The 26083-nt window shown below is 32.3% G+C and overlaps 1 protein-coding gene across 1 annotated transcript in view; it reads left to right on the top strand.

Moving 5' to 3' along the window:
* The window catches only part of LOC129907450 (tyrosine-protein kinase receptor), a 64449-nt gene extending 41851 nt beyond the window's left edge, over nucleotides 1-22598 (top strand). The window contains exons 5-13 of the mRNA XM_055983689.1: nucleotides 645-1134; nucleotides 1207-1394; nucleotides 1456-1633; nucleotides 1695-1995; nucleotides 8292-9027; nucleotides 9087-9294; nucleotides 9360-9963; nucleotides 10025-10225; nucleotides 17725-22598. Coding sequence (XP_055839664.1) covers nucleotides 645-1134; nucleotides 1207-1394; nucleotides 1456-1633; nucleotides 1695-1995; nucleotides 8292-9027; nucleotides 9087-9294; nucleotides 9360-9963; nucleotides 10025-10225; nucleotides 17725-18603 — 3785 coding nt within the window. The 3' untranslated portion in view covers nucleotides 18604-22598. The remainder of the gene's footprint in view (nucleotides 1-644; nucleotides 1135-1206; nucleotides 1395-1455; nucleotides 1634-1694; nucleotides 1996-8291; nucleotides 9028-9086; nucleotides 9295-9359; nucleotides 9964-10024; nucleotides 10226-17724) is intronic.
* The last annotated feature ends 3485 nt before the right edge of the window (nucleotides 22599-26083 follow it).

Raw genomic sequence — 26083 nt, 5'->3', positions numbered from 1 at the left:
AAAGTAGATATAATGAACAGTGCTGCCAAAGACATATTTTGACGAATTTCAAATGTTTGAAAAAACTTTGGCAAAACCTACATCTAAACTTTGGCCAACGAGTCTTTAGATTTTTCTTTTAGCAATACACCTTCGGGTGGCTATTTTAGTCGTAGCTCTTGAATAGCTTTCGACTGCTGGTGAGGGGCCGTATTCAGCTCCCGATATGGACCCTCTGCATTAAAATCCCTATTTGGGAGCACTTCGATTCTTTCTTGCAATTTCTATAATCCACTTGGAGGCGTGACTTTTCTTCTATATTATAACAGGGGCACTCCCACTAAGCTTTGAATGCCATATTCTTTTTGCTTATAATTGCTTTAGCTTCATCATACCACCATCATTTCATTATTCATCATTATCCTAGCTCTCACAGTATTTAAGATCTGAGATCTCACATTACTTTGGGCTGTATACCACATTTACATTGGCTTGTTATACACATAGTCTTGCATATTCGAAATAATTTAATCTTCCCAAAAGCCTTTGTATATTTGATGTCGTTCACTGTCCCATAATAAAGACTTCCTATTCAATTAAAAATCAAAAAATTTCAAAATTCGGGAAGAGTAAAAAGTTGAAACATTGCCTTATATTTATTACAGACAAAATACCATATGGAGGAAGATGCGATTTTGAAAGCGGTTGGTGTGGTTGGCGTGATTCGGGCAAGACTGTTCTTGCTTGGTCACGTTACACAGGATCATCACCCACACATGACACTGGTCCTGATAGTGACCATACATACCAGCATTTAATGAATTCCACTGGTTATTACATGCTTGTTGACATGAATCAGCACATCAACAATTCCGAAAAAGGATCGTTAATAGGTTTTGCTAGTAATGCTATTATGATTAGTAAAACGTTCAACCCGCCACCATTAGTACATGGTGATGCAAATTCGCCCTACCGTAATTCCTGTGTTGTTCGGTTTTACATTCATCAATTTGGTAAAAATCCAGGTAGTATAAACTTATCTGTCGTCGAGATGAAAGAAAAAGAAAATATAACAACGACTCTTTGGTGGAGCACAAAAAATCAAGGAATTGATTGGTTGCGATCAGAATATGTTCTTCCGAACATTACTTCAAAGTAAGTTAATTCATCTTGCATAGTTTCCACAAGGATTTCGAAATAAAACATTTATATATATTTCTTTTATAGATACTATCTTCAATTTGAAGCAAGAATGGGAATGCGAATATTTTCTGATGTTGCAATGGATGATTTTTCACTAAGTCCAGAGTGTTTTGGTCTAAACATACCGAAGGAGTATCTGAATGGCTATGACTACTGGGATGTGCGGTACAATATGAAGAGCCCTTCGCATTCTGACTTTGAATATAAACCATGTAATATAAAAGACAATTTAAACAATCCCAGGGATCATTTTAATTGATTTATTTTTATCAGATATGGAACTGACTACGTGCAATACGCGAGGAATGATAGGACCGACAGCTTCACAGTGTGAGGCTTTTTATAAGGAACACAATAAATCCCATATCCTGAAGGAAGTTCGTGTTGTAGAAGATCAAAGCACATATAAGGGAATGCAAAAATGGAAAGTTCCGAACGAAGGTCATTATACGTAAGAGTACCACTTTATTATACACATTTAAGTTTTACTCATTAAAAATTTTATTTATCAGAATTATTGCAAAAGGAGCCAGTGGTGGTCTAGGTTCAGGTGGCGTTGGATCTTCCCGAGGTGCTATGGCGGTATCAGTTTTAGAATTACATAAAAATGAAGAGCTGTACATTTTGGTTGGGCAACAAGGTGAAAATGCCTGCATAAAATCGTTGACTTTCAAAGATGAAGGCTGTCGCTCTGATAGTGAAATAAACGATGATTTAAGCAGATATAGCTTCAATTCAAAAGCTTATATGGTAAAGAATATTGTCATTGAAAATGGAGCTGGAGGAGGTGGCGGTGGATCTTTTGTATTTCTGGTGAGTACAATCTAAAACAAAAGGTTTAACAACTAAAAAAATACGATGCAAAGAAAGATGCCGTAACATAAGACCATATTTCAATTGTTTGGCCTTATGACACTTTGAAAAAGTCAAACATAATTAGGATCAAATTTGAACAGTTGTCTTTGGGTAACCTTAATAGAGTCAAAAAGAGTAAGTTTTTTTGAGATATACCTAAGGGCAACGAAAAATAGGTAGTTTCATTGCAACCAACGCACGGTGTAACACATAGTGACCTTCCCGAGGTGCTATGGCGGTATCTGTTTTAGAATTACATAAAAATGAAGAGCTGTACATTTTGGTTGGGCAACAATGTGAAAATGCCTGCATAAAATCGTTGACTTTCAAAGATAAAGGCTGTCGCTCTGATATTGAAATAAACGATGATTTAAGCAGATATAGCTTCAATTCAAAAGCTTATATGGTAAAGAATATTGTCATTGAAAATGGAGCTGGAGGAGGTGGCGGTGGATCTTTTGTATTTCTGGTGAGTACAATCTAAAACAAAAGGTTTAACAACTAAAAAAATACGATGCAAAGAAAGATGCCGTAACATAAGACCATATTTCAATTGTTTGGCCTTATGACACTTTGAAAAAGTCAAACATAATTAGGATCAAATATGAACAGTTGTCTTTGGGTAACCTTAATAGAGTCAAAAAGAGTAAGTTTTTTTGAGATATACCTAAGGGCAACGAAAAATAGGAAGTTTCATTGCAACCAACGCACGGTGTAACACATAGTGACCTATAATATCACTCAAAAGTATTCGGTCAGTGTAGTACTTTCGCAAATGAACATACATATGCATTTTGGTATTTTAGTCTCCAAGTTGTATGTAATATCGAGATTTTTTAAAACAAATAAATATTAATCAATAAAAAACAATTAATAATTTCTTTTATTTAAAATTATTTGTGAAAAACGTCACAAGCCCGAGGATGGAGTGATATACTCCGAAACGCGTCGCGTATTAAAATAATAAAATAAAGTTGTGAAAATTGTTTTTTAAATAATTTTAAATAAAATAAAAGAAATTATTAATTGCTTTTTATTGATTTATATTTATTTGTTTTAAAAAATCTGAACATACATATGTCCATTAGGGTGGTCCTTTTTTGGGAGACATGCAGTTGGATAGTCGCCATCCGGTTGGAAATACTGAGAAAAATATTCCCTAATTTGTTCATATAAAACGTCATTCTCTTTGCTTTTTTTTGGTAATTTTCTAATTTTATATGGAGCGGATTGTACACTAGAGAATTTTTTTCGCTATTTAGAACTGATTGGTGGCCATCCAGATCCACCGTGAAATCTCCGCAAAAAGCAATATAAGTACCACCTTAATGTACATGTATGTACATCTGGGTATCCATCTCCCATTTCGAACATTTCTAAAAAGAAAACATTTCGAAGGAAAAAAAGAGAGCATTTAATTAAACAAAAAAAAACAGAAAACATACAAATTCTTTTAAACAAAAGGTGTGTTTTTTTTTTTTTATCTATATAGATTTTGTGCAAAAAAACGACATCGGGATTTTTAAAATTCATGCAATCATTTGGCACCACTGTACATACACTTTGGCAGCTGTCTGTCAAAAATGTTGCTTTTGTGTTTTTTTTTATTCTAACTACGAAGAAGGCCATTACATCCATGTTGGATGCAAAAAAAATTTTTCACAAAAAAACTAAAACCATGGCAAATTTTTTTCACAAAAAACCAAAAATCATTGGTATATTCTTAGCTACATTTTAAGACCATAACCACTAAAATTAGTTGCGTCGTTCTTGTGTTATAAGCGTTTGAAGGTAGCCATATTGAATATTTTTTCGATTTTTTAAAAATCAAATGTGGAAACTTTTTTATTTTTATTTCTAATTTTTCGAAAAAACTTTGGTAATTTTATGTATATATTTGTTCAACAATCTTATCAGGATCCATTTAAGACTTTTATCTGAAAAGTGCATTGCGTATATCTCGAAATATTAACATTTCAATGAAACCATGTCAAACTAATTTTTGAATATTTTTGTATATGAGAGCTTTTTTCAAACCTCATTTTCTCCGTTTTTTTTTTGTTAATATTTTCAGATATTTCTGTATTAACACAACAATTAAACTACCTTGGCACTACTGTTTTTATCGAGAGAAAGTAAAATCTGGATAATTATCTGGATTTTTCAAAAATCTATACAGATAAAGCTTTTGTTGTTTTTAACACGTAAATCTCGATGTCGTTTTTGTGCACAAAATCTATATAGATATACAAAAAAACACACCTAAAATACAAGCTACACAAATTAATGTTTTCTAATTTCGTTTTCTTTCACTCCAATGAGAGTACCCTTTTAGTACTTATTTTTGCACGTTTGAAGGTTTTGTGTTCCTTGACGCCACAAAAGTGTAAAAAAAAAATTACTCCGGAGTAATTTTAGTACTACGGAGTACCCCGGATTTACTCCACATTTTTAGTCAGATTTACACCGATTTGCACACACACTTATGAATTTGAAGTTTGACATTTTAAAATTTTGTTTGAAAAGTGAATAATGCATAAATTTTTCTTTCAAACTCTTTTGTTATTAACAAAAACAACCATTATGAATATGTTTTTTACTGTATTATATCCCGCCAGATATATTTCTTCCATTTTTTTTCGTTAATTCTTCACTTTTTCCAAAATTAAATTGAAAACCGAATAAAAAAAATCCCATTAGCTGAAAAAACCGATCAGAAGTATAATGAAAAATATACCAAAAGTAAAACTAATTCCGCTTCTACACGAAGACGCAAAGCGCGAGACTCACATAAGAGCAAGGGAGAAATAAAGTTCGAAAAAAAGGGAAGGAAGATTTTCTACCGTGACCCGTGAGTCTCCGGTAAAAAATTTTGTGACTCTTTTTGACGTTTCTTTTTGATCTTGTTCTTTTTTTTGCTGTTCTGCTTTATTTTATTTCATCGGTCGCGGAGTCTGCTTCGTCGGTTGTGTATTATTTGCGTGTATTGTAACGTTTTTAATTTATTCAAAAGTTTTCGTTGCACGTATAGAACCCACTGGAGTTGTTTTTTTGTGTGTATATTTTGGTGTTTTTTTTTTAAATTAAAATACGTAGTCTGCTTCTACACGAAGACGTGGACGCACAAGATGCACATAAGAGCAAAGGAGAAATCGATCTTTCTCTCTCCCTTGTTCTTATGTGCATCAAGAACAAAATAAAACCAAAGAAAATAGCTGTCAAATTTGCGTCTTCAAAAAATACTATGTGTAGAAGCGCGCGACGCACCGAAACGAAAATCAAGAGGAAATTCGAAGATAATTTCTGAGCCTTGCGTCTTCGTGTAGAAGCAGACTTATCACTTACTTACTTAGGGTGACCAGCGCCATAAGGCGGCTACAATCTGCTGTGGATTTGGGCCTCAACCAACAAGCTTCGCCAGCCAGCTCTATCCTTAGCTCGCTGCATCCAGATGCTCACGCCAAGTTGATTGAGGTCCCCTTCCACTTGGTTGCGCCACCTCAGACGAGGTCTTCCTCTACTGCGCCGTCCCTCTGGGTTGGATTCGAAAACTTTCCGGGCAGACTTATCAACGAACGCTTATTATGCTTCATACCTATGTTATTTATATTATTTTTTTTTTAATTCATAAAATTGTTCCCTAGGCCTGTTATCACTATTTTTTTCAAGGAAATTATCCATTTTTGCCTTGTCACACACACAATTACAAATAAAAAAATTACTCTCATTAATGTTCTTTCACTCCAGAAAAAGGAGTAAAAATTTAGAGTACTCCTTAATAGAGTGAAAGAAAACGACGATAAGTAAGTAGAAAGTAGGACACAAGATCGGCTAATCGAAGAGAGTTTCTTTTAAAACGACAAAAACGCGTTCAGCTCCTCAGTTATTGTGAATAAATCGGTCATTCCAAAAACCAAAAAACCACTCAAGTGCAGCAGCGGCTAGAATTTGGCATGAATTTAAATAAACTATGTTTTTTATTCACAATTTAAAGGAGATTTTAGAATTTGAGCTGCATATAGAATTGGCGTGAGATTTTTTAATAATAATAATAATTCATTTCAATATTATGTTATTAAGCAAGCATTTTTTTAAAATCCATTTTATTTGAACATATGTATTTTGTTAAATCAGCTTAACCTAACTTCTGGAGTCAAGTGGTTTTTGAAATAACCGATTCAAATGTTTTGCATAGCTATTTATTATCCCCAGTAAATATAAACTGAAAATTTTGTAATCTTGACTTAAAAAAAGTCGATTGATTTCATTAAAAAAATTGACTGGTTGAAGTCGAGGTTTGAAGCAGAGGTACAAATTTAGAAAAACAAACATATTTAGGATTATTTTATTCACTATTACTAAACTTTTGAAAAAATCTGAAGTTGACAAGCTTGAGAGTTAACTCCAACTCGAGATTTCAATCACAAGTTGAAAATTTGTTTTATTCAATAAATTATTTCCTAGCTCCCTGGACTTAGCTAGGGACTAAATATTTAGGTAATTTCTCGTTCTCTGATTGGTCAACTGTCAAAAAAAATCGATCCAATTTAGGTAATTTTATTGGAAAGCTGACTGGAAAGTTAGGCAAGAAATTTGAATTTGAAGTTTCATATGTTTTTTTTTTTTATTTCATGGTTTCGAATATGCTACATATTTATAAGTTTTAGTAATTAAACCAATGTGATGTCGGCGGAAACACATTACACGGAAAAAACAAAAAGAAACACCAAAAAATAATTCTTTAAATTCCTTTAACACACGAAGGCTCATCAGTTTTATCATCGCACTATTAAAACAAAAATCAATTATTTATCATAAAAAAAGGTTTTCTTCTTTTTTCTTTTAAGTTTAAACAATCTTTTGAAACAAAAATACAAATTTACACTGACATTTTAAAATAAAATCTCAGGTTTGCTCGAAAACTTCTGATAATTTCGGAAGTTGAGAAAATTTGAAGTTGATAAACTTTAGATTTGAAAATTAAATGTTAAAAACTTCAACTTTCAGTGAATGAAATCAAATTCTCAAGTTGAAAATAAAAATCCTCGAGTTGTGTTCAATTTCGAGTGAATAAAATCGCCTTTAAGTTCTTGAAAAGCAGATAAGTTAATTGAAATAAACAAAAATATGGTTTAAAAAAAGAACAAAAATAGATCCGTGCGGAAAAAGAGAGTGTAGAATAGATCGCAACGAAAAAGAGAACATGTTCTCTTTAAAGAGATACGCAGGACACCCTAGCTGTACGTGTAACCAGTATGTACAGGGAAAGTTTTATGGAGGATTTGCATTTAAGATACACAAAACCGCATTTCTTTAAGTAACTTGATAGAATTTGTTTAAAAAAACCATCATAAGTTTTCCATCCACAAAGTTTTTTTTTCTAAGTCTAATAGAAACCAAAGTCTAGTATTTTATTTTAACCCAGTCAAATAAGTAAAAAATGATGTCGCATTTTTTGTGGTGCAAGAATTTTTTTTTAACGGAATGCTTATGTGTATTAGGGCATTCGTTATTTAAGGTTTTTCGAGAATCAAGTTCTAAGTGGAAAAACTATTTCAAAATAATAAAAACAAAAGTCCCCCAATTTTTGCAGACTTTTAATAAGACGTTAGAGTGCACCCCACGAGGTGGCATCTCATTTGTAATAGGTACATGTTGACTTATGAGGCCGTTTTTTTAGATATATGTAATTTAAAAGGAAAACAAAATTTGATGAATAAATGGGTCGACTCGACAATTGTGGGTTTTCGTTGTAAGGTAAGGTAAGAATGGCATTTACAATTACATTGAAGGGTACCTTAGAAGAGGCGTACGCGTACGTCAAGTTGCCGAGGCAGTATTCATTTTAGGGCCCCTTTGATCTTTAGGGCCATTTCATATAGAAAGATTTTTAAAAATGGAAGCACGTATACGCCATCATCTTTATTTGTGGGCCCCAGAAATATTATTTTTTGGTCGCTAAGATTATTTTAGTAGCATTTTTTGGGTCCCTAAGATAGTACCTATATTATTTTTCTTTAAAAAAAAGTAGTTTCTTTAGGCTCTGAGGTAAATTTTGTTTTACTGTATTTATAATAACAGTTTCCTTCTCTACATTGCCTTCAGTGGGGCCCTGGCGTCGGTTGGGGCCCCGGGGCACCGCCTCGCTTGCCCCAATGGTGTGTAGTCCCCTGTACCTTACACATATATTTTAAAAATGCATCAATGTTTTGAATGGTAAATATAGTTTTTATTTTTGTTTGTCTTTATTTCAGTTAAATTCCGCCAAAAATGAAGCAGTACCACTAATAGTTGCTGGTGGTGGTGGAGGACTCGGAATAGGAAGATATATTGATGAAGATTTTCAACATGGACAACCACCTAATCCAATGAGACCAGGTGCATCTGGACAAATCCACGGTGAAAGCATAAACCAACGAACTGCTGGCCCAGGTGGTGGATGGAGAGCAAAAGAAGACACCGCCCTCAGTCCACGATATGGAGCCCCCCTCTTACAAGGTGGGCGAGGTGGACTTTCTTGTTACGCTGAAGGGCAGGAGAGTCGTAATGGCCAAGTTAATACCCATGGTCAAGGTGGTTTCGGAGGAGGCGGTGGAGGATGTAATACTGGAGGTGGTGGAGGTGGTTACGCTGGCGGTGACGTTTATTTAAACGAATCAAATGGAGAAGGTGGAACTTCTTATATTAACACAGCACGCAGTTTAAAGGGCCTCAATATCATTTATGAGGGTGCCAACAGTGGAGCTGGTTCAGTTATTATCATCCCGGCAATTGAGGGATGTGGTTGTGACTACCGCTGTATTGCTTTAGATGAATTTCGGGCTCAAACTCAGTGTATCTGTCCTGATGGTTGGCACCTTAAAAAGGATAATAGTACCGCTTGTGAAATGAAAGCCGATGATCGTATACCAATGCACTATTTAGTAACACTCTTTTTAGTTCTTATTGTAATGTTAGGAACTGCATTGAGTTCATTGATATTAATTTTATGTAAGTCAAACTCTACTAATCTTAAAAGAGATACAGTTTTATACAAATGCTATTTATAGATAACCGATATCAAAGACAAAAACAGGCTTCAATCCGTCATAAAATGTTGATGGAGCAAGATCTTCAACTAAGTCGTCTTAGACATACCACTGACGATCCGGCATTACCAAATTTCAACCCAAATTATGGTTGTGACGGCCTCCTGAATGGTAGCGTAGAGGTTAAGAGTCTTCCGCAAGTTGCTCGAGAAAGCTTGCGCTTGGTGAAGTCAGTTTTCTTTTATAATATTTATATAGGCATGTCACACTCAAATTCTTTGATTCTTCTTTTAGAGCCCTAGGTCAAGGTGCATTTGGTGAAGTTTACCAAGGTCTATACAGACACCGCGATGGAGATGCAGTGGAGATGCCAGTAGCTGTCAAAACACTACCCGAGATGTCGACCGGTCAAGCCGAAGCTGATTTCCTTATGGAAGCTGCAATCATGGCCAAATTTAATCATGCTAATATAGTTCATCTTATCGGAGTATGCTTTGATCGACACCCACGGTTTATAATCCTTGAATTGCTGGCTGGGGGAGATTTAAAAATTTTCCTTCGTGAAGGGCGAAACAAACCAGAGCGCCCTTCGCCATTAATAATGAAAGATTTGATATATTGTGCACTGGACGTAGCCAAAGGATGTCGGTATATGGAAAGTAAGCGTTTTATACATCGTGACATTGCAGCGAGGAACTGCCTCCTCAGTAGTAAGGGTCCTGGGCGAGTAGTTAAAATTGCTGATTTTGGTATGGCAAGAGATATATATCGAAGTGATTACTATCGAAAGGGTGGAAAAGCTATGCTTCCGATCAAATGGATGCCACCTGAAGCTTTCCTTGATGGAATTTTTACATCAAAGACAGATGTTTGGTCATTTGGTGTACTTCTTTGGGAGGTAAGAAATAATGGAATAATTTAAGCCAGTGTTATACAAAATGTCTATTTCTTTTATAAAGGTCTTTAGTTTGGGACTAATGCCATACACTGGACTACAAAATAGAGATGTTATGCACTTAGTGACTAATGGTGGTCGTTTAGATGCACCACCTGGTTGTCCAGCAATAATTTATAGGCTAATGGCTGAATGCTGGAATCCTACTCCAGAGGAGCGACCCTCATTTTCGAATATTCTCGAAAGACTGAGCATTTGCGTACAGGTATGTTAAATTTTTAGATAAGAATCGCTGCGGGAACGAATGACATCAAAAATGAGATTTAAAACCTTTGGGCCTTAGATTTTGTGATTAGACGAAATAAGTATCAATTTCATATATGGTCGGCTTAGTGCCAGTTGTACAAACGTGGATCAGCCTTGGTTCAGGAATTTAACTCGCCGATTTCGGCGGATTAAATGCGGGTCAACCTTGGTTCAAGCAAGCATGTGGCTGTTTTTACATATGTGGACCTTGAACCAGTGCTAAAACTCAGCTTTACTACCGATTTCAATAGATAAAAGTTGCTGATCCACGGATTAAATATTTGTACAACTGGCCCTTAGAGTGCAAACTTGTTAACTCCACATATAAATTATTTCCAAAATTGATTATAAATACAAAAAGGTTTCAAGTCTTTTCAATTCTTTTATTGTTTCAGGAAATTAGTATTAACGGTAACTGCCACAGAACCGTTTTTTTTTAATAGATTTTCAAGAATGCATTTTTGTAGCGAGAGATATCAGCTCACCAGGGTTGCAGCTTGCAGGTTCAGTAAGGTCATCTCTTACAGATTTCAATATATACACTGCCGATCAATAGAATAGGTTCCGAGCTTTTACAAAGAAAAAATCTTTTTTTCTTTAGAATATAGCTTTGAAAAAAATTTTTTTATCTTATGTTCTGAAACAATATTTCATTGCCGATATTTTTAAAAGAAAGAGACAGATTCAAATTTGCAATAACGGTAAATTAAAAGCATATTATGAAATGCAGTTGAAAAAAGAGCATTTTTTATCATTTTCAATAGAATAGGTTCACCAGCTTCAAAGTTATTTCTTGTCCAAAATTCCAAGGATCAGTGCGTACGTGCAAAGTGCCTCAATTCAGAAGAAAAAAACAAAATAAAGTTATTCGCTGAACTGAGTTTAAAATTGGAACAAAATTGGAAGATCACAAAATGTGGTAAGCAATTTCTTAAAAAATAAAGAAAACTATGGAAAAAATATAAAAGGAAGACCTGAAGTAACGTTGGCTGCTGATAGGAGATTAATTACACGGTGTAACACTCAAAATATAAGCGGGCGTAGACCTATCACGTTTTGTAGAGCTAGTCGCACTGATTACGAAACGGTATTTAAAAAGTCCCTAACACCCCCAACATCTGGAGTTAGGGGCAAAAAACGGTTTTTTTGACCTTCACCCATTGAAAAAAATCTAGCTTCGTCAAATTTACCCATTTTCGATTTTTTTACAGTTTCTAATAGGAGATAAATATACCTTTTCAACAATGTATAAAACAGGTATCGGTTAAACCACCTAGAATTTATAAGCTGTCAAAGTTCAAAAATTCCATTTTTTTCGTCATTTACCCAACTTCGACATCAAATTAAAGTACCTACATATATATTTTCACAACAACATGCTGTTTTAAAAATATATTCTAAAATAATATTTATTTTCAAATCAAACGAGGTATTTTTTATGAAAATCAGTTTAAAATTGGCTTAGAAAAAAAAATTTTACGATTTCAACCCAGATAGGTACAGAAATTCGAACTTTTAGGTATGGAACAAATATGTTGTTTTGGCACGTAGTAGGATAACTTGCACGCCAGGATTTGATAACAGGTATTTGTAGAGGAGTTCAATACAAACATTTTTTTCTTTGGGAGGGGGGTCTATCTCCCCCCGTTTAGGTGGGAGGGGCAGTTTTCTAAAAAAAAATTATCAAAATAAAAAAAAATTATTAAAAAACAACGGCAACACTTACAGTAATAAATGATACCATTTCCGAAAGGCAAAATTGTACATATAATTCTAGTTTTTAAATCAATATAAATTATAACCAATAGTTTTTGAAATAATCGATTTCAAAGTTAAAAATAGGCGAAAAAAAAATTTTTTTAAACTCATTTTATACTATTTTTGTGCAGACTGTGAATTTTAATAAAAAAAATTACTCACACAGAAAACTGTCTCAATTGATTCCTTATCGAACAGTGAAAACTATATGATTCTATGTCTTCTAGTTTTTAGGCTATTGATTATGTCGAAAAAAACATGGCAATAAGGAACTAAGACGTTCACGGGTTTTTATTGCATGAATCGTTGAATGGGTTATAAGAGAAGATAAAACCGCGGAGTGCTATTAAATGAGAGGGTGGAAACTGAAGATAGGGGTGCAAAAGCCCCCTTTTTGGTATTTTCAATATACCTCGTAAACCAAGCAAAATTTTGATATATTGCATATAAAACTTTTTGTATAGAATTAAATTTCCTATTGGAATAATGTTTTTTAAAAATTGAAAAAAAATTTTCCATACCACAATAGTCGGAACAATCATAAAAAAAATATCAAAAAAATCGATTTTTTGAGTTTTTTTGCTTTTTTAGCTGTACATTTTTTTGTGGGTTGAGAAAGACAAAAACATTGCTCCAAGGAAAAAAAGAAGATTAAATTTCCTTCAAAATGCTATACTCACTAAATTTGTTCATTGAAAACTAACCGAAGTATGGCCATTTTAATCTATCTTTTTTTCGCATTTCTAGTTTTACTCAAGTAAAACTGAATCATTTGAGGGGAAAGTACGATAACTTAAGCACCAAGAACTGATAAAGAAATTTGTAGAGGGGTTAAATACAATCATTGTTTACTATGGGAGGAGGGTCTATGTCCCCCCGTTTTGGCGGGAGGGGCAATTTTCTAAAAAAAATACTTAAAATTAAAAAAAATTATTAAAAAACAACGGCAACACTTACAGTTTTGATTGAAACTTTTTTCAAAAGCTATAATTATAAACTTAATATTAATTTTAAAATGAAGTTATTTCAATCAATTGTGTTCGAAATACCCGATTCCAAAGTCAAAACTTGTGAAAAAAAAAAGTTTAACCCTAGTTTACCGCTCGCAAAATAATGCAATAACCAAACTTGGGGGTTCGCGCGAACCCCAAAGCTTTTATGCACCTCTAATTGTTCATTATCAACAATTTGATGCATTGTCTCTTTCTGTTATTGATAAAGGTGACAGTTGCGGTGTCTTTTTATGATAACACGTATATATAACAGGTATATTTTTGCCAAAATATACCTAATAAAAATTGTTGAAAATAGTCCATTTAAAGTCTTGGGGTTCGCATGAACCCCAAGTTTGGTTTGTGACTTTTTTTCAGAAAAAAATTCCAGAAAATTATATAAAACCGCTTTTATGGAAAAAAGACAAAAAACGTAAACAAAAATGAATTTCGTTCACTGAGTTTTCATCCCAGGTCGAAAAACCGATTTAGAAAAAAGTTATAACCATTTAAACATGCGTTGGGGTTCGCACGAACCCCAATTTGTAAACTAGGGTTAAAAAGCACATTGAGTACAATTTTCACAAAGACTGTGGACTTCAATACGAAATTGATCGACAAAGTAAATTGCCTTAATTGATTTCTTATCAAATCATGAAAATCATAACGTTCCTATGCCTTCTCCTTTTTGAGAAAATTGAAAAATAGACAAAATACTTTCTTTATCGGAATCACTCGTTTATTTCAAAAACAATTAATTAAAATAACTTCGTTTTAAAATTAATATTAAGTTTATAATTCTAGCTTTTGAAAAAAGTTTCAATCAAAACTGTAAGTGTTGCCGTTGTTTTTTAATAATTTTTTCTTATTTTAAGTATTTTTTTAGAAAATTGCCCCTCCCGCCAAAACGGGGGGACATAGACCCCCCCTCCCATAGTAAACAATGATTGTATTTAAACCCTCTACAAAATCTCATTATCAGTTCTTGGTGCTTAAGTTATCGTACTTTCCCCTCAAATGATTCTGTTTTACTTGAGTAAAACTAGAAATGCGAAAAAAAGATAGATTAAAATGGCCATACTTCGGTTAATTTTCAATGAAAAAATTTAGTGAGTACAGCATTTTGAAAAAAATTTAATCTTCTTTTTTTCCTTGGAGCAATGTTTATGTCTATTTCAACCCACAAAAAATGTACAGCTAAAAAAGCAAAAAAACTCAAAACATCGATTTTTTTGATATTTTTTTATGATTGTTTCGACTATTTTGGTATGGAAAATTTTTTTTCAATTTTTAAAAAACATTATTCCAATAGGAAATTTAATTCTCTACAAAATGTTTTTTGTGCAATATATTAAAATTTTTCTTGGTTTACGAGGTATATTGAAAAAACCTAAAAGGGGGCTTTTGCACCCCTATCTTCAGTTTCCACCCTCTCATTTAATAGCACTCCGCGGTTTTATCTTCTCTTATAACCCATTCAACGATTCCTGCAATAAAAACCCGTGAACGTCTTAGTTCCTTTCTAAACTACATAATCAAGAGCCTATTTTGAGAAAATTGAAAAATAAAAACAAAAAATATTTTGAAAAAAGAAAAATCTGATAAAATAATTTTTCAATTTTCTCAAAAACTGGAAGACATAGACACATATAGTTTTCACTATTCGATAAGGAATCAATTGAGGCAGTTTTCTGTGTGACAAGACACAGTCTGGACAAAAATAGTATAAAATGAGTTTTAAAAAAAATTTTTCGCCTATTCTTATCTTTGAAATCGATTATTTCAAAAACTATTGGTTATAATATATTGATTTAAAAATTAAAATTAAGTGTACAATTTTGCCTTTCGGAAAAAGTATCATTTATTTAGGGGCGTAAACACCATTGGGGCAAGCGGGGCAGTGCCCCGGGGCCCCCGACACGCCTTATGGCCCCGAATGGAGACAATGCAGAGAAGGCAACTTTTTATACATGTGTATAACGAAGCAAAAAGATAAGATGTTTTACATGAATCACTTCGAACACAAGAGAGACAAATTATATTCTTCAGTGTAATGTATAATGAATCGGGGGCCAGCTACATATTTATTTCATCTCAAAAAAATATTACCTCAGGGGCCCCAAACAAATAAATAGCCTTTTTGAAAGAAAAATTATATACCTATTATCTTAGAGCTCCAAAAAATATTACTTGAATAATCTTAGCGACCAACGAATGATACATCAGGAACCCAAAAAAAAAAAGAGTAGGGCGTTTACGTACTTTTTTATTTGTTTTTATTTTCTATATCAAATGGGACGCAAATATAAAATGGGGCCCCAAAATTTTGTCTTGTCCCGGGGCCCCCGCAACTCAACGTACGCCACTGCATTTATTACTGTAAGTGTTGCCGTTGTTTTTTAATAATTTTTTTTTATTTTGATAATTTTTTTTTAGAAAACTACCCCTCCCACCTAAACGGGGGGAGATAGACCCCCCTCCCAAAGAAAAAAATGTTTGTATTGAACTCCTCTACAAAAACCTGTTATCAAATCCTGGCGTCCAAGTTATCCTACTACGTGACAAAACAACATTTTTGTTCCATACCTAAAAGTTCGAATTTCTGTATCTGGGTTGAAATCGTAAATTTTTTTTTTAAGCCAATTTTAAACTGATTTTCATAAAAGAAAAAACGTTTGATTTAGAAATAAATATTATTTTAGAATATATTTTTAAAACAGCATGTTGTTGTGAAAATATATACTTTAATTTGATTTCGAAGTTGGGTAAATGACGAAAAAAATGGAATTTTTGAACTTTGACAGCTTATAAATTCTAGGTGGTTTAACCGAGTTACCTGTTTTATACATTGTTGAAAAGGTATATTTATTTCCTATCAGAAATTGTAAAAAAAAAATAGAAAATGGGTAAAAATTTGACGAAGGTAGATTTTTTTCAATGGGTGAAGGTCAAAAAAAATGTTTTTTGCCCCTAACTCCAGATGTTGGGGGTGTTAGGGACTTTTTAAATACCGTTTTGTAATCAGTGCGACTAGCTCTACAAAACGTGATAGGTCTCCGCCCGCGTATATTTTAAAACCTCATTTTTGTAACACCGTGTTATCCGACTGGCGTCTAACTCTTGCCAGTCGGCTCCTCAAATAAAGACCGCGTCTGCAACATCAGCAAGCGTTTCGACCGTCCAGAGGGTGATTAGGAGTGCCGCAAACATCAAGCGCCTGAAATTAAAAAAAGGAAGCCTCCACTCAACCCTCAAAGAAAACAAAAACGGACTTGAATTTTGCAGGCCGTCGTTTTCTCAGACCAAAAAAAAATTAATCTTGATGGCTCCATAAACAAAAAATACCAAGACTGGAAACTTTCGTACGTCTTTCCCCCCGAAACCCTTTTGTGTACAGTGCTGTCTGTGAATATAGGTGAAAGCCACCACGTTGGTAAATGACGTTAACACGCACACATTTATAGATTCACGACATTCACCACACATTTGACACGAACACAACGATAGGTTCACGACATTCACCACACCTCGCAGCTTGTAGGCAAACGTCAGTTGACCGCCGAGTTTCCAGTCTTGGTATTTTTTGTTTATGGATGGCTCTGATGGCTGTAATTATAACTAACATGATTTAAGAAAAGAAAAAAGAGAAAAAAAAAATAATCAAGGACAAGGATAAATATTTAGTGACAAAAATAAGTTTTGACTGCCAATAAGCTCGGCTTTTATATTTTTTTGGCTGTGGGATACACAGCTCAAAGCTGATTTGAACTTTCATATGGTTGCCACACTAGCACTTTTACATTATTTGTGTGGTTTTATAATTACCACCCTTGACATATATTTATTTTTGTTTTTATAATATTTAAATAAGATGTTGATTGAAGTTTTAAAAAATGTTACATTAGGTCTGTTTAATGAATTTGATCCGCACAGAAAAGATCGGAAAAGTACAAGTTTTTGTGTTTCATGAAAAAAAACTTGCCCAACTTGTTTTTAAATCTGTCATTTTATGTTTCATGAATTTTTTCACACAGAAAAGTTCAAGTTTTTCTGCTCCTACTTTTGGGGTAGAGCAAGTGAGTGAAAAGTGTTCATAGCAGTCAGCTGTTTGTTTGATTGTGAAAATAAAGAGAAAATAAGATTTTAAAAAGTGAATTTTTTAAGAGTGTTTGATTAATAACAAAAAAAAAGTACGGGAATATTAAAAGTGCTAGTAATTCATTTATTTAAGTAAAAAATCATTTCAAGAAATGATTTTGAATTAAAAATTTGGAAACGGATATAGACAACTGTCAATCTTGTTAAATACGAAGTTGAACTTTTCTGTTCTTTCTTGTTCTGACATTATTTACAAACTTGTGCTGCTCTGATCTGTCATGGCCTAGATTTTTTTCATTAAACACACCTAATATTTATAAAAGAAATTAAATTGTGTAATCCTTTTGAAGCTCAATTTAATTTTTTTATATACTTTTACCAAATTTGTATAAAAAAAGTCTTAAAAATCTAAGCAATTTGAACTATAGATGCTTGTGTCCAGATTTTGTATTAGTTTGAAGCATTGTAAGAAGCAATATTGGTTTTAAATGCTAAGAAATGTCTTGGGCTCTGTTGGTTAGATATTTAAGATTTAGGTCGGCTTTTAAAACCTGTTGTAGAGGGTTAATTTCATGAATTTATTTTTTCTGACCCTCTTTTTTTATTCCAGGACGAAGATATGCTTAATTTGCCCTTACCAAGCATATTCCGACCACCGTCGGCAGAGAACGATCAAACTATAATGCGCCCACCTGGTAACGACGATTTTTGTCTTCAAGTACCGCACTCATCGGACTATCTAATACCGCTTCCTGGCCCTCGTTCTATTACTGATCGACTTTTACAAGAAACAACAGGTGTAACTATTATCGAAAGCATGGCCACATGTACGCCACCTGTCGTCACATCTCCGTCTGCACCAGTGAATGCTGACGAAAATGGCTGCTGGGAAACATCTTTCATAATGCCAAACTCCAAGAGCGATCAACCATTGCTATCTTCATCGCATGATTCAAAACTGAGCATGAACGGCATGGAAGAGGGATCCGTAGTGGTCAATCACAATCACAACAATCATCAGCTCAATTCACAGAGCAAAAGCCAAAGTAACAACAATATTCACCGATCGTCGCCTCAATCGACGTCGACAACAACACACAATAGCAATGACGACGATGACGACGGACCTAAATTAATAAGTCTGGACACACCACAACCTACTCCGACAACAATCAAGCCACCATTATCATTTACACAGCTGGACGGAATTACACTTGATCCATCAACTCTTACCAAGGGCATGCAACTTAATAATTCAGCAGCCACAAAACAGTCCTATGCCAATATACAAATGGTAAACTCCGTCAAGTCTGATGTACCCCCAGAAAAGATGAACGGATCTATTGTTGGCAGCACGCCAAACAATTACGATCCTAATGCAATGTCAAACCACTCCATGAACGGAAGTGCAGCGCCTCCGTTCACGATACAGGGGTTCAATGACCGGTATAATTTGAGTAAGGATAACCATTCCGAGATAAGTTGTTGAAAAAAAGATACAATATTAAGACATACAAACAAATTATTAAGGCTTAATGGAGGAATGTTGTGAGTAATAGGTTTATAAGCTGAATAACAAAAAAACAAAATTATTTATTAGTACACAACTTTTGAGTGAGAAAGAGAAAATATTTAAAATTATAAAAAAAAAACAAAAAGCAAATTTAAAAAGAACATAAAAAACATGACAAGTTGAAAGAATGGATATTTTCAAAAGCTAAACTAAAAATAAAACTTAATTTAATTGCTCATTTTTATATTTCATCCGAGATTAAACGCCCAAGCTAATAAAATGAGTGATTAAAAAGTGAAAAAAACAGGACTAGTTTTATATTAAAGCAAACATTTTTCTATTGGGTTTTTGACAGTAAAAAATTCTTAGGAATCTTCTCTATAGCCGTGCTTTTTATTGGTACTCAGTATTTTATTGAGTAAACATTTTATGCTGTAAACCAGTGTTTTGCAAAGTGTGGGTTGCGACCCCCAGGATGTCCAACATGGAAGAGAATGTGACTTCACATAGACACACACTTATGAAGTGGCGAAAGGCACTTATAACCGAAAGGCTTCGTTTGCCAGCTCAGAATACTATCCATTTTTAGCATGCCATCTGCAGCTTTATCTAAGATTTTCTTTCAGTTTTACGGACGGAAGATGAACAAGTTCAACCGAATTATTGAAAAAAGGATTTGAAAGCCATCTTAGTTCCATTTTCACTTTCAGAATTCATTTCTGGAACGTAACTCAATAGTTTCATCTCCAAATTTAATAAACTCTGCACGATGAGAGAAATTTGGGAACTAATAAATATTGATTCTTCCGATGAATTTTCTTTAAGAATTTTTTGAACTAAAAGAATGAAATTTGTTTGCTTGTGGAGACACGGACCATAACCGAAGTTTTCCGAGAAATACCTATTCTGATTTTGTATATATGCAATATGTTTTCCTCTCTTCCTTAGAGACTCTTATTTTTGATGTTTAAGTGGTCAAAAAGATCAGCGAGAAATGATAATTTTAGAAGCCAAAAAGTTGGTTTAAAAAAATATTTGTTAGGAACAAAATGGTATTTTACTCTCTTGGGAGTAGAACCCAGACCTGGGGTCAAACTACGGCATACGTTCGTTAACGTATGGTTGCTATGTGTCCCTATTTGTTTCTACTGATTAAATAGAGAGAGAAATAGTCAAAACGTTAACGTATGATCGTAATCGTGTGCGGTAGTTCGACCCCTGATCTATTGATTCTATATACGTATGGCTGTCTTAAAATGGACTTGGCGTCATATGACTTGGCCTTTAAGATGAAATTGCAATCACACTGCTAATAGGGTCTTGCGATTTAAAAAAAACTTCTTGATAGTTGAATGGAAAACTGAAGCTATGTAGACCAGGAGCCTATTTCTCGTCAAGCTACATTTACTACATCAACTACATCAACGACTTTAAACTTCAATATCTCCATACCATTTGACCTCAAGGATAAAATTTTAGTATTTTTGAATTTTTCCGACCACAAACAATATTTCCCTATATTGAATGGAGCTTTACTATTTTAAGGTCGTCGATGTAGTAAATATAGCTGATGTAGTTTGTCGAGAAACAGCCCCCATGTAACAAATGTATAGGTTTAAAAAATGTAATTAAGTGTTTGACTAATTGTATAGATCATTTGAAACATTCGACTTTAGCGAGGTATCCGCCGGAGCGGAAAATTCTCGGATTTCATACGGATCATGCTTTGAAGTGTACTTTCGACAGGTGTATTCGTATGAATTCGGACAAATTTCCGCTTCAACGGATAATAACTCGCTAGGACCGATTGAATCAGATCGATATTTGGAATTACCTACGCTCATTGCACTAGTCACAAGTAAAGTTTTAAAAAATAAAAGAAATCAATATAATGGCTGATAGAGCTATATTGTACACAAAAAGAAGTAAATACTTGTACTAGAGAGAAAAATATAAACTATTTTTGATAGGTATGCACAAAATGTTTATAGAAAATGTTCAATAATAAGTACCTATATTATTTCAACAATTTTGTGCATATCTGAAAAGAAAATTGTAACACAAAATGAAGTTTGACGTTTCAATTACAATCAATAACCAAATGATAATACGATTCCAGGGCTTATAGTAGGTACTGCCTTCCTCGGCAGGAAAACTTTAACCCCGACACTCGCCGCTTGACCGGACTTTGCTTAGCCGGAAAATGATTGGGGTTGGGGGGGGGGGGGGGGGGGTGTAATTTAAATAAAAAGAGTATTGGGTGTTATGCAAAAAAATAGTAAATGCTTCTGGATCAGAGTATGAAAATTTTTATCCACATTCTGTTGATATCAAAAATAGTTTATATTTGTGAATCTACTACCTACAAGTTTTTTTACTTTTCATATCAAGCACTTCTTTATTTTGTAAAACAAGTCTGTATGAGCTTCAAAAACTTATGAGTTATGACGATTGCACTTGGCAATACATTGTTTATTTTTAAAAATATCCAAACTTAAAATCTTGTTTTTGGTACAAATGAACAAGAGCAATGTATACAAAATATTTGAATGAGCTGAAATATGCTTTAAGTATATTTCTTTAAGATTAAGTATGAAATGAATAAAACATATTCTTTGTTCTGAGTTTATAAAAAAATATAATAATTATAATAATATTTTCATTGTGAATGTCAATATCTGTTGTGTAAAATAAAATAAAAGAAAATAAAGAAAATAAGAATAATTAAAAAAAAATATGTAATACAATAAAATAAATAATTGTATTTAATATAAAAATGTAAAAAAAAAGAACAAAATACTTGAATATAAGAAATCAATATGATGAAACATAGTTTTAGAGTGTTAATTAAATATATATCTTTATTTAAAAATAGTTCTATGGTAAGGTAAGAAGTTTATTATTTATTTTTTTTTTATTAATGATGGAAGTACAACAAGAAGAAGCTCAAAAACATAATATTTATTATTAAACGAGTTTATGATTAAAAATTTAATTTTTTGTTTGAATTTTACAATAATGATAACTTGGTCATGTAATCAGTTGCAAGTGCTTAACTTTCTTGGGTTTGAGTCTCCCAAAAAAGTTAATAAACAAAGGAGTTGTTAAGAATAGAATTATGAACAAATTCATTGGTTGTGAACACATTAGCCGGGGGACAGTGTACAGAGTTGAGAAGAGATTTTATTCCGCTTGGCTGGACTTTATTACGCTATCTCTACTTTAAATGAAAGTACATCAAAAAATTGTTTATATTAATAGCAGTATTTTTGAATTTGCCTGAAGACAGTGAAGCGGTCATAAAATGAAAGAGCTAAGTTACATTTTCAAAAATACAGCTTTTAAATTTAATTTTATCCTTAATACTAGGCCTGCGCAACCATTGAGATTAGATTGAAGGTCTAAAAGGAACCCAGAAAAGTTCTTATTCGATAGAAACTTAACATACAAGCTCTTCATCTTAAGAAAAAAAGTAAAATTTCAAAAAATGTCCATAGAACAATTATCTTCGAAGCACTTTAACTTTTTTTTGTTTCTCAAGTTATCGAGTCTAGAATATTGGAAATTTAATTTAATAGCCTCTATTTGCTATTTCACAAATAATTATCTTAATCCGAATGTCAAATCGATTAGGAAATTTCATTTGACATTCGAAGTAAGATACATTATTACATACATATATGTACCTACATAATTCGCTATATTATTTACATATTAACTTATATGCTTGCTAGGAATACAACAGCAGATTATAATGAAACGAGAAGATGATGGTGATGTCACTATAACTTTTAACTAACTTTTTAGTGCTAAACGTTTCTGAAACTGCCGGCCCATTGTTAAAAGAAAATAGTTGTTGAATACTGATAGAACCTAAACACTTGATACGAGTAATTTACGAAACTTTCAGATTGTTTTGCTCATTTATTTTATCAGATTATTTAAAACTACGATGCTTAACAGAAAAGAAGGCAGAAAAAGCAAAGTAGTGGTCCCATAATTCTGTCTGACAGTTTGCAGTTTTTCAGTCTAGCAGACGAAAACATGATTGTTATATCAAAAACCAGCATAGGTATGTACACAAAAAATATGAAATATTTAACTGATTTTTTTTTATTCAAATATCTTTTCCATTTTTTAATTTTCACTTCCGATATACATACATAGGTACTTTATATCAAGTTATGCATTCGTAAAGAAATAAAATGCACGACTGGGTCGCACGTACTTGCTCTTGTAGTTCACAGTATCCTTATCTTAAATATTTATTGGAAATTTAAGATTTTGTTTAGTGTCGAGAAAAAAAAATCAAAAGTTTAAAAATTAAGTTAAACATTTTTTTTTCAAAAATGATTTAAAAATTTTTTTTTACATTTTATACTTCAAAATGATGTCTGTAAATTTTTAATAAAACTGACTTATGCTTTGATGAAATATATATGAACTTAAGAAATATGTCAATTTTTGAAAAACGGCAACGCCATATTTACGTTGTCTAGGGAATAACGTCAAAATCATCTGTACCAAGTTTCAAGCAAATTCATCCATCCGTTTAGGCCCTAGCTCGTGTACAGATGGACGCACAGACCGACGGACGGCATGACGAAAACCACTTTTTTGATCTTCTCAATCATCGTAATGTTGGTTTTGATTAAAACCTCAATTTTTTTTTTCTACACGAAACCAATACTTGCCCTATAGAGCAAGTAAAAAAGTTGAGATAACAATCAGACATTACGATTTGATAGAGAAAGAGCATAGAGAAAGCGCATGTCCGTCTGCCTGTTTTTTCTGTATACAAATCTACAGCGTAAATGGATGGATCGATTATATTATTATCAAACTTGGTGTGTAACGTTTTTTGGCGACTCTCCAGAGGGGTTTTTGGAATTAATTTTTTGGACCAAAAAGGCTGCAAGGATTTTGTTCAAAAAATTCAAATGCAGTTTTTAAACAAGGTCGAAAATCATTATTAACGGTACCTACCTACCTGCTATTGAACCGTTTTTTTAATCTGATTTTCTCCCAAACTACTAAACAAGTTTCAACGAAATGTTCATACAAATGCATTATTATTATGTATTATTTTAATATAAACCAAAAATACAATTTTGAAAAAAAAAATTAATTTTTGGATTTAAACAAATTTTTTTTTTTAATAATCAAATTTTTGAATTTTTTTTTACGGCTCTAACGATTTTGAAAATGTTTTTTCTAAAAATGCATATTAATAAAAGAAATTAAAATGCATACCTTTTTTAAACATCAAATTAATTTAAAATGTTGTTTTCTTCGTTTGAAAAGCGAATTTTAAGTGTTTTTTTTATTTATTTTTTTTTCATATACATATGTACAAATATATCAAATTTGTTTATAAAAAGTCTTAAAATTTTTAGCAACTTTAACTCTATTAGCATGTTCATGCCACCCAGTTATGCATTTTATTTTTTTTTAGTTATATTGTACAGGTACTGGTTCTGGAAACGAAAACGGATGTTTACTTTTAAAAATTGAAAAATACAGGACAAATACTACGTTTTTTTCACGTTATATGAAGCAAATAGTTCGCTTGTTTTAACCTTTGGTCTCTTTCGACATAGAGACTCTTATTCCAGGTTCACGTCAAGACCAGCAAGCAGGAGATAATATGAAAATGTTGGAATGGAACGTGCATAGCATAGTATTTAAATAAGTAAAATATTAGTTTAAAAGGCATAATTATAGCTTTGGAGAAACATTTCTTCTGTATTTAATGATGATGATGACAAATTGAGTGACGCACACGTAAACGGAATATATTGGATAGTTTTTTACGTTAATAAAAAAAATTGTTGTTAACTTAACTTATAAGTTATAGTAAATTGGACGGATTCTAAACTAAATTATAATGAAAAATGTTTATAATGCGTTATTAGTTTAAAATAATTATGTTTATAAGGCGAAATTCATAGTAGTCACTCAAGTCCAGATTTTTCTACGTTAGTTTTTGTTTAAGTTTATAAGATATTAAGTTTGAAGATAAATATGAAAATGGATTTTTTAAAGATTTTTCTTAAGTTGCGGGAGTTGAGATGAGTTTCGACTTGAGTATGACGTGTAATAATTTATTTTAGCCATTATTTTTTTTTTGTTCACAAAAAATTACTATTTCAACGCACTTCTTGCAAATAAAGGCTAGCCTGCACTCAAATGAATCTTAGCGATTTCATTAGGTGTTATTTTTTTTGTTGAAAGCTATTTGCATTAGGATTTCCAAAATATTAACATTAAACAAAGATGTACAAAGATCAAGAAAAGGAAAAATGTATGCACTTTGTCAAACTTCTATCCGCAGTTGGATTTAATTTGTTTTCTTATTGAAAGCTGCTAAGTGTTTTTGTGATACATGTGAAATTGTGAACTCTTTCTGCACTTAAGGATAGCTATGCTAGAAAGAAAAACACCTATGTAAACTTGAATTTAAACTCCGCACGATACCTGATTTATATCATTTGTTTGTAAACTGAACATGGCATTAATAAAATGTATATACAAAATATCGAAGACATAATTAGTTTTTTTTTTTTTGTATTGAAATGTTTTGGAAAAATAGCTTTTGTTTGATTTGAAAGAAAATTATTGATTTAAAATATGTATATTTATGGTTTAGCAAAATAAGATATTAAAAGAAAATTTATTGTCCAATTGTTGAATATTTTGTATAAAATGAGCTTTTATAGTTATATTTAAAAAAAAAAATCATGTTGTTTAATAAAATCAGCAAATATTTGTATAGTGTTAAAAAGGAAAGAGCTGAATAGATTATAGATAGGTTATTAATTACATACAAATATATGCATAAACTCAAAAAGTAAAGATAATATCTCGTATATAACAGACTTATATTATTACAATGTGTCAATAAAAAATAATAAAAATTAAAAGAAAAAAAAAAATAAGAAAATATTACTTTTTGTTGCTGTACACAATGAAAATAATGTATTTATTAAGTTTTTTGCATTTTTTATACAAATTTAGTTTAATATAATGTACGTACTTATTTAAAAAAAAAGTCAAAGATAAAACACAAAACTGAAACACACAATAGAATAATTAATAAACAGAAAGAAATTTGTTGCAACGAACGAAAATTTAAGCATGTAAGGTATTAACAAAAATGTTTCTAAATTATAATAACAGAATAGACTTAACAATGTAACATTTTTCCTTTTAATAACAAAACAACTGTGGAATTAAGTGTGTTTAAGATAGACTTGTTTTATAATTTTCTATGAAATGAAAAATCGATCTTCAAACATTGATCAAAATTAGTAATAATAATAATCACTAGGGATTTTTTGAAACAGGGGAATATGATAGCGAAAAATCCCTCATCGGGACAAAATATTTAAAAGCATTTTTAATCGTAGAAAGTTCTTACCTACATTATGTATGCCCTTAAAGTCACAATAAATAG

This window comes from Episyrphus balteatus, chromosome 1, assembly GCF_945859705.1.
Source record: "Episyrphus balteatus chromosome 1, idEpiBalt1.1, whole genome shotgun sequence".
NCBI classification, from domain to species: domain Eukaryota; kingdom Metazoa; phylum Arthropoda; class Insecta; order Diptera; family Syrphidae; genus Episyrphus; species Episyrphus balteatus.
The sequence above is the reverse complement of the archived record's forward strand: the minus strand, read 5'-3'. Positions and strand labels throughout refer to the sequence as shown.